General features: G+C 31.7%; 1 protein-coding gene across 1 annotated transcript; it reads right to left on the bottom strand.

The window, feature by feature from the left end:
• Window positions 1–692: 692 nt before the first annotated feature.
• LOC125844100 (fatty acyl-CoA reductase 1-like) lies at window positions 693–7,594 on the bottom strand. The gene is made up of 10 exons (XM_049523346.1): window positions 7,516–7,594; window positions 6,813–6,916; window positions 6,409–6,614; window positions 5,729–5,829; window positions 4,619–4,796; window positions 4,104–4,265; window positions 3,735–3,816; window positions 3,259–3,534; window positions 1,327–1,457; window positions 693–852 (listed from the first exon to the last, which is right to left on the bottom strand). The coding sequence occupies exons 1-10, from the start codon at window positions 7,592–7,594 to the stop codon at window positions 705–707; spliced, it is 1,467 nt and encodes a 488-aa protein (XP_049379303.1). The 3' UTR covers window positions 693–704.
• Window positions 7,595–10,110: the final 2,516 nt, after the last annotated feature.

The raw sequence follows: 10,110 nt of genomic DNA, 5'->3' as shown, positions 1-10,110 counted from the left end.
CAAACCCAATTTGAATGGCTTAGACTTAGGACGCTTGTTTGACTAAAAGAGGAATTGAGTTTTTTTTTTTAGTTGAGTAGGGTCTGAAAGAAAGAAACACGGGTTATAAAATATTTTAGAGCCATGTGGTATTTTTTGAAATTACTAATATAGTTGTATAAACAAGTTTTTATTATTAATATTTTCCCACTAAATATAGTTGTATTAACAAAAATGTTAAATATGCACTATTTGATAGACAACGATAAGGATAAATTACACTATTTGTTATATTAGGTATGTCGTTATTGTGAACCTATCATTTTTGAAATTTTATATTAAATATTGGTAGTAGACTGTTTGAAAGATTTCATATGTCAATTTACCAACTTAGAATCAATTCGATCATTTTTTTTTTCTTTTTGATACTTTTTCCCGAATTAGCGGCAGACAATTTTTGTATCTAAACAATAAAAATCTGTTGATCAGTTTGAACTATTTATGATTTCTAAGAGGGCGTAAAATCCTCAATTTGTAGTGCAAGCAATTGAGGAATATTGTAGTGAAGTTGAAATTACTTTATTACAAATCGAATAACTAATATATGAAACTTATATTAAAGCGCGTAATTATTTCATGATCCCAAACTAGCTAGTTCAAATCATGTTATAAAAAGAATAGTTTAATTTACGTTATTATGTCTTCAACAACTTAAAATATGATTGTTAGGCTAATCGCTTAACAACACCAGGGATGTGAATATTCATGAAGTAATCCTCCCAATTGATGCAACTTGGATCAAATTTGAGCACATCATCCATCTTGCATTCTTTCATTGTCAGTCTTAACCTTTCAGTGTTAGAATCATCAAATCTGAATAAAGTATAAAAATTATAAGAAATAATATATGATAAGTTGATAACCAAATAATGCTTAGAATCTATGTTATATATATCGTCAGTCTAAATAACTTTTACACTATCAAGTCATCTAATTTACCTGTTGTAGTAGATATTCTGGTTGTCTTATTTTCAAGATTACAACTCACACATGTTATATTAAAAAAGCTTACATGTAGATATCTTTTGGATCATCTGATAGGGTAAAGTATATATAACAGCAACGCTGGATATAAGTACTTAAGTAATTATATGCACCGACAGTATAAATATTTTTTAATCATCAATCATCTTTTATTTGTTATAGCAGATAATATGTCTTATTTTTAAGATTTCAAATCCTACACTTTAAGGAGGCTACTTATCATGTATATATCTTTTGAATGACCTAAAGTGTAATCTAACGATACGTATAACTTAACTCTTAGAAATCATATCGTGCACATACCTTCCATGAAAAATCAAGTAAGGTTTGTAGAGTTTAGATAGACGTATGTCCATATCAATCTTCCTTTTCAAATTTGTGTAGGTTCCATCAATAAGATAATACCATGTCAATACATTTGCCAATTGTAGTACCTAAAACATATGAAAGAACAAGTTATTAGTGTTATAATTACCAAAAAAAAATAGTGTTAATGTGAAAGTGTAACTTTATTAGTATTAAATTAAGCAGTACTTTTTAGGAACACATTCAAGGTTAATAACCATAAGGGTCATGTTTACTTAACACTTAAGAGAAAATTCTAGATTAATTACTACTAACTATAAAGTATAAACTCAAAAGTATATAACTTCCTGTTTGGTTGATTAATATAAGTACCCAAAACCCAACAATTGAGAATTGTATTAAGAACTTCATGTCGAGGAATGTGGTAAGATGAATGAGATTTCGCTATTCCTAATCAGAGGTCTTTTGGGCTAGATCAACCTAAAAAACCTTAGCATGGTGTGATATTATTCGCTTAGAACCAAGTCCCTATGACTTTCTCCAAAAGGTCTCACATCATTAGGAGAATTCTGCAACCATATGTTACATTTATACTATTTTGTTTTTTGGCTATCACCATGGAACTTTATTCGTCTGATCAACAACTTGTAACTGCCCAACCCACTAGTGATATTGTCCCCTTTGGATCTACGCCCACATGACTTTAAAACACGTCACTAGTTGATAAAACATGTTTATTTAAATACCCAACATCTCTCCCGTGTTTTGCTGATGTGGACTTCTAATCTTAAGCTGGGGAGTCACATATACCCCCTCTATGGACTCAACGTCCTCGTTGAGGTTTGCCTCATCGTATGGGATTTGCCTATACTCAGCACTGAGGTTTGCCTCGCCTTACCGGAATTTGTCTAAACTCAGTCGAACTCTGGCCCACATCGACAAGGGTGGCACATGAGTGACTCTGATACCATTTGTAACGGCCTAGCCCGCAAGTGATATTGTCCACTTTGGGCCTAGCCCCACACGACTTTAAAAAGTGTCACTAGTTGGTAAGGTCTGCTTACTTAAGTACCCAACATCTCTCCTATGTTTTTCCGATGCGGGACTTCTAATCTTTAAGTTGGGGCATCACACAATCTTTCACTCAACTAAATTTTATACGATATATGACCTCATGGACTTATCCTGAGATTAAATGTATGTCACTCACGTTCATCTGAATGATTAGAGCCACCAAATTATAGTTCATAGGGTTCTTTTCAAGTATATGTGTCTCTAAGCCACCTAGAAAGTAAATTGGCTTGGAGACGGGCAAAAACGTAATGTCAGGCCCCGGACCCATGCTAGCTACCACTCTACCAATTTCATACTTGTTTTATCAGATCATTAACTCTGATACCAATTATTGGGCTAAAACATCCCCAAAATGTAACCTTAACATGGTGTAATATATTCCTCTAATTTTTCAAGCTAACACAATTTTTTCCAAAAAGGCTTCACACCATTAAGATTAATATTTCTATACACCTTATATGTAGCTTTCTAATGTACTTTGATTCTCGAATCAAAATCAACCACGACTACCATCTGCGGTCCATTTTCGTTCTCTTCCTTGCCCGAGAAGGGGGATCAAAGAAAGGTTTTTTGTTAATGGGTTCTTCACACAATCAATAAGATCTTTTGTTAATGGGTTCTTCGCACAACCAAACTTTATGAATATATATAGAAATTCTTGATAAAAATAACTCTTCACCTTATATGGGTCTTATCATCTATGTGGCACGAATATGGAATTCTAGATTAGTTGAATGAGTAAATTTTTGTTATCATATGGTTAAAAAAAGAGAATTAAAAACATTATATTGAAAAGAAACCTTAAATAAGGAATCTCTTTAGGGACACATCTAATAAAATTAGAACGATACGCACCTTTAACAAGGGCCAATAATATCTTGAAATGTGTGCCTGAAAGCTATCCATGCTGCTTAAAAATGTAATCTCCTTCACTTTGATTTTGTTTCCATTTTTGCCAATCCAAGGATTTTTGGTGAAATAATGAAACATGAAAAGTTTGGCATCACCAGATTTCAAGGGATTTATTTTAGATGAACTAATGTGATAAATGAAGTGATTTTGATATGATTTATTATTTCCATGTGCTACAATTACTGCAAGGATAGAGTTCACCACCATGTCACCTGGAATCTGTAATTAATGACAAAAGGTTAAAAATATGTATATTAAAAGAAAATTACAAATTTATGAGGGCATCAGTGACTGCTTCCGCGGCTTGAACCCTTGACACATAAATCAGACGAAAACAACTTTACCGTTGCTCCAATCAAACACCTCATATATTTTTTTTAAATAAATAAATAAATTGAACAAGTATAGAAAGCACATACCAGGTCTGGTTTTGTGTTTGGGTCAGCAAGGAAGACATTTGATATACCTTTACCATATACTAAAATAAAGGTATCCAATGTTCTGCAATTGCAAAGTTATAATATATACAAATATAAGAGACATGAATATATAATTTTTCTTTATATAAGTTCAAATATAGTTTATCGAATTACTGATAGTAGGGAAAAGACGCAAATTTACTAGCTAAAAAAGTATTTTTTATGTCACGATTTATGTGACAGAGTTCGAATAATTTTTAGAGTCAAATAGTTTAAGTTTGACGGTAAAGCGTAAACAGATTTGACGGTCAAAATTCAAACTGTGTAACATAAATTGACATAGAAGAAGCATCAATTTTACAAACTTACTTCACTCCTTCAATCCATCCCGGAAATGGCTCTTTATAAGTGCTAGTGATAATAGTTGGACGTACTATAACAAGTTGTAGATTCTCTTTCAAGTGTCCTAACATCATCTCTCCCATTGCTTTTGTGAAGGAATATGTGTTTGGCCATCCATGTAAAATTGCCCTAAATGATTAATACTCATGTTAATGTAATAAAAATAATTGTCAAGTATGAACTTGTTTGACTGGGCATCGAGTTTAAAAGGAAATCTATTTTTATAGAAATATTATTAATATATATATTTAGTAAAAGTTTTCAATGAAACATTGTTGCTTGATAGTCCTTCATTCAACCTGGATCTGCCCGTGTCTTTATGATTAAAAAAAAAATCACTTACATACTAAACACACACAAAAAAAGTAAGAAATGTACTTGTTTTTTTTTATAAAAAAAAAAACATTTTCCTTCATACCAAACACATTGATCATTTTCATACATAAAATGGAACAAAGAGGAAACATATCTCAAAAACTAACCTTTGATGGCCTAGGTCTCTCATGGCCATTGTCACTTCCTTTGATGTCAAGCTTTGAGCTTCAAGTTCCTTAAGTTTGTCCTCTATCACTTTCCTCTCCACATCAATATCTATGTTGGAGTCACCAAAATTGAATGATTTCTCTACTATATCTCCTTCCCTTTCCCCACAAACATAAGCTATGAGACAAACAATGAAATGTAACTAACATGACAATTCTCTTCAAGAAGTTTAGCATAAAAAAGGATATAAATACACAAATAAATTAAGTTATACATAAAATATGACATATTTGGTTTTCTCAAAATTAATTATGCTAGCAATGAAGATTACTAAAATTAATATAAATAATTAATGAAAGACGCTTGTGGTCGAGCCCTTTCTCTCGGACCATGTGCATAGCAGAACCTAATTGAGTTTACAGTAAAATATTGAGCTAATAGTCAAAAATATTCTTGAGGTATCACTCTTTGCGAATTTTCTACCTGAATTATCTGATGTTTGCGTTTTCAACTTGAACTATCACCAACAATTCATCAAAACACACTTCAACATTAATGAGCCAGTTGTCATTGGATTAAATTTTATGGGCAAATTAAGTTTTCATGCGACTTTTAGTGATTTTATTCAAACACTTGGTCTAGTTAGCTTCGAGGTGTGTTTTATAATAGTTGGTACTGATAGTTCAGATAGAAAATGAAAAATCTATAGTTCATATATAAAACTCAAAAAAATGGTACTTCAATTGTGTTTTTGACTACTATTTTAATATTTGACTATAAACTCAATTTATTTGTAACTTTGAATTCAGAACAGATATATTCCTAATTAAAAATGTGGTGAAGAAGAAGGGTGAAGTTTTTTAGGCAAACTTAAAATTAATGTGGTGAAGAAGAAGGGTGAAGTTTTTTAGGCAAACTTAAAAATGTGGTGAAAAGAGTTTAGTGGTTAATCTTATTAATGATTTTGTTGATGATAATTATATTAAATTAGAGTATGCAATATGATATGAACAACAATTCAAGTTATTTTCCAAACATACAAAATCTTTAACTCATTAAATAAAAATTCTTAATTCACTTCCAAAATGTGTATCATATAAAAAACTGACCAGTGGATACATGAACAAGAATTTTCACATTTGCACATCTTTTAGCAAACTTGAGGACATTGGAGGCACCAAGCACATTGATATTCATTGCAATATCATATCTACAAGAAGAAGAAAAAATGATACTAGTGAAACTAAACATAGGGAAATAAATCAAAATTTCTTGCATTAAAATTAAGGAATATATCGATAATCTCTTAAATTTCTCAGTTAATTTCATTTAGAAATTCGATCTATGTTTTTTTCTGATTAAGCATTTGAGCACATGATAAGATATTCAGATTAAAATCTTCCAACTAAAATTGCACAAAAGTATTTGCGTATGTTCTCAATTGTCCATTATGTAGATAAGTTAACCATTTCAAATATGTAACTTCCTTATCTAATTATACGCATTAGCCTTAATAACCTGTAAAATATCATGTATGTTATAATTGAAGCTAATGTGTGTAACTAAAGGAGGTATATATAATTTATGCAGGTAACTTAACTACGTAACAGATGATTGAGAATACACAATTTTTTCTTCAAAATTTAAACGGAAAGTGTTCCAATTTATGTGTTCAGGTACTTAATTGAAACACAATCTAATTTAAATATCTAAATGAAATTTACAGACATCGTCCATAAGAGATTATCGATATATTCTGCCAATTAAATATGATCATATGAATATATACCTCTCATCAAATCTAGTAGTTGCAGCTGAGTGTATGATAATATCAATTTCTTTTAACATCTCATCTTTCATCTCTGAGTTTTCAATCCCAAAATCCTCAATTGAAATATCACCAGCAATTGGAAATACCTTCTCTTCTACCAGATAATTTAAGTTATTTGCACCTATTTTTTCTCTTAGAACATTAAATAATTCAGCCTGCAAAATCTGTGAATGCAAACTTACAAGTCAACAATTTGTTTTATAAAATTTAAATAAAATAATAATGAAATACTATATCTATCAGAGAAAATATTACTTTATAAAATACTATCGATAATTTATAACATATTGATAAAATCAATAAAATTATTGAGGTGCGTGCAAATGAATCTTTATTAGTAATAAGAACATCATGTCTAATACCTCATCATTGAAGCGCTTTCTGGCTGATTTGATGTCTGAAGCTCTTAGCAGAAGAAATAGTCTTTTCACATTCGGTTGAACTCTAAGTATCTTCTCCACCACAACTATATTACAAAAAAAACAAATACAATAATATATATGAAATTGAAAAATAAATAATTATTTAAGAAATTTATGATCTTAAAATACCATGAGATTTACGTGTCTATTTCATTAGAGAAAAAATGAGCACCCCCACCCCCAGAAAAGGGTCTAACTCAAGTACTTAACTCCAAAAGTTAGTTGAAAAAAGAATTGTCGACAAACTATGTATTAGAAGACAAATAATCCATATTCCAACCTAGAAAGGAACTCAATTCCGCGAACCCTCCCTGGACACACACTTAGAATTGGACATTGAAGCATAGAAAATATAAAATGAGGTTTGATATCAGATATTAAAATTGAAATTGATGTGATATGATACTATGATAAGAAAATGAATTTCATATTTAACTTAATCCCAAAAATTAGTTATGAGATGAAGATTTTCAATCAACGTATATATAAGAAGGTAAGTAATCCATATTCACGTTCATGTGGAAACTCAACACAAATAAAAAGTTAAATAATTTCCAAATGTATAAATATATCATTCTCTTTAAAAGTGGACTAATACAAAATCGGTGACATATATATATAGAGAGAGAGAGAAAGAGAGTACGCTTTGCAAGGAATCCGGTGGCTCCAGTAATGAGAATAGTCTCGCCTTCTAGAAATGGTTCAATTTTAGATAATTCCATTGTGTAAAATTTGTTAGGAAAAAGAGAGTAAAAATAGGGAAGCTAAATTCTACAATTGTGAATAATGATATTAAAAATGATATATGATATGAATTCATGTACTCATTTTTATATAGGAAAACTAGAAGATTAATACCATGTAAATGTATATAGGGAGAAAATTAGGTGGGATTTTGTCTAAAACGAATAATATTACACAATATTAGAAATATTTATAAACTGATGAATAATTGATATCGAAGTTAATGATTCAAATAAGTGTGATGGAGAGGGATTTTATTTATGATGTTTGTCATGCCAAACTCCTTTATTTTTTACAAGTTAGTTAGTGATGCCGTGGGAGTTTTTGATGATTTTTGTCATGCAAACCTCCTTTATTTATTTTTTTACAAGTTGACACGCAAAAATTGTTAGAAAAACTACTTAATTAATTATATGCATATTATATTGATTAATTTAATTTATACTTTTGGATTTTTTAAAATTTTTTTTTTTTGCCACAATACGAGTGTTTAAACAATTTATTGATCTTTTTTTAAAAAAATAAATAAATTTTGGACTTGAAGTCCTTTTATTAATGCCTTAATGGGCTAAAAGTTCAAACAAAACAAAGAAAAATAGTACATTGTTGGCCCAAAATCCGGACCAGCTCAATTAGAGTTTCCTAATTTGATCCTTCTTCTCTTTCCACTTTTTCCAGTTCTCCATTTCTGCATCTTTGTCCGCCGCCATGTTCCCTTGATGCTCTTCAATGATTAAGAATGCTGAAACATTCAGCTATCAAAGGTTTGGGTTTTATTTTTCCGGTACTTCTTCCTATTATTCTTTTGATAATTTCACTCTTTTCTTTTTGTAGGTGTACTACCCGGTAAGAGTTCTCGTCAAGCTCCCAAGAGGGTGTGAGCCTTGCATTCAGCTTTGTAGATCTTTGTAAGTCATCTTGTACCTCCTTCGTCTTCTTCTTCCTTTTCTTCTGCAAACATCTGACCCCTGTTGTTTTCCAGTTGAACCCGAATACGAGTGAACCCAGGAGCTCCCGCGCTTCCTCCCCTCAATTTCTCCGCTAACTGCTCGTTTTGAATTCAGATACGGCTCCTAGACTCTCTCCTTTTGTTGGTCCATGTATCTCTTTTTGCTAGTTGACATAGCTTAGGAAATGTTCCTGTACAGCTCTTTTGCTCCAAAAATAGAAAAAATCTAAATTGTACATAGCATAGCTGAGGAACCCTGTGACTTCTATGTTGTATCTAAGCATGTTGACCATTGTTGTTGCTGTAAATTCTCCTTGTTTTTATCCTAACTGAAGGAACCTGTTGTTTATCAATGTTAAGAATCTTTTTACCTTTGCTTGGAAGCTGATTGAACTGTTGAAATGTTAATTTCTGCTCTGAATTGATCGTTGTATTAGCTATAAAATCTGCTAATTGATTCGCCTCTCTAAAAACATGCCAAACCTGTACATTTATTTTCTAAATGACTTGCTGGATATCTTCCATTTTCTCAATCACCTCCTACGGTTTTCTCCAACATCTTCTTATCATATTTTTTAAAGCTAGAGAATCTGTTTCCAATCAAACTTAACTATATCTATTTTCCATACAATAATGTAAAGCTTTCCATATTGCCATTACCTCAACTTCCATGTTGGTGGCCTCACCTATATTGTGTGCTTCCGCATATATAAGGTCTCTATGTCCATCCCTTATACAATACCCATAAGCACTCTTTCCCGGATTTCCTTTGCTTGCTCCATCAGTATTGCACGTAACCCAACCTTCACTTAGGTGGCTTCCAACTCACCAAATGGTAGTGTAAAGTAGGTTTGTAATTCTGTAACACCTCTACCATCTCTGGCCATTGAAATGGCATTCTTTTAATCCATGGAAATCTTAACCTTACTAACTGGTATCTAATTAATTGACATTGATTATACATCCTGTTGTAAGTTACTTCCTTTCCATATCTACGAGCATTTCGGCGCTTCCACAGTTCCCATATAATGATTGTTGGAATCGCTTTCAAAATGTGCTCTAACTTGCTCGATGCACTGTGCTCCCACCATTTGAAAATCAGTGTTGTAAGGTTAACTTACTTATAATGACACCTGCACATGAACCAAACTGCTTCCATAGCTTTTGGGCTATGGGAGCTGTTAGTAAAAGATGAGACATAGTCTCCATTTCCCCTGTTTCGCAACAGTAGCATTTGGAAACTACTTGCATCCTTCTCCTTTTAAGATTATCATCTGTAGCAATTATCCTTCTCCACACTCTCCAAAGAAAGAAACTAATCTTAATTGGCAAGCCTTTAACCCACATGAACTTCCTCCATTCTTCTTCTGCCTTTTTGCATCTCACCATATGAAATGCTGACTTAACAGTGAATGTTCCATTGGTGTTGCTTCTCCACCAAGCCTTATCAATACATACCTCTGTAACATTAGGTCTGATGTTTGTAAGTACATGCTGCACCATTTCCTCAAATATAAAATTCCTCAGTTTGTTCTCATTCCATGT

Source organism: Solanum stenotomum, chromosome 11 (genome assembly GCF_019186545.1).
Source record: "Solanum stenotomum isolate F172 chromosome 11, ASM1918654v1, whole genome shotgun sequence".
Lineage (NCBI taxonomy): Eukaryota > Viridiplantae > Streptophyta > Magnoliopsida > Solanales > Solanaceae > Solanum > Solanum stenotomum.
This window is presented reverse-complemented; position numbering and strand designations above follow the sequence as displayed.

Coding starts and splice junctions, on each gene's coding strand:
- LOC125844100 (XM_049523346.1), bottom strand. CDS start 7,594: ATGGAATTATCTAAAATTGAACCATTTCTAGAAGGCGAGACTATTCTC. Junction 5,830..6,408: donor ACTACTAGATTTGATGAGAG/GTATATATTCAT, acceptor TTCTTCTTGTAG/ATATGATATTGCAATGAATA. Junction 3,817..4,103: donor GGATGGATTGAAGGAGTGAA/GTAAGTTTGTAA, acceptor TTGCAATTGCAG/AACATTGGATACCTTTATTT.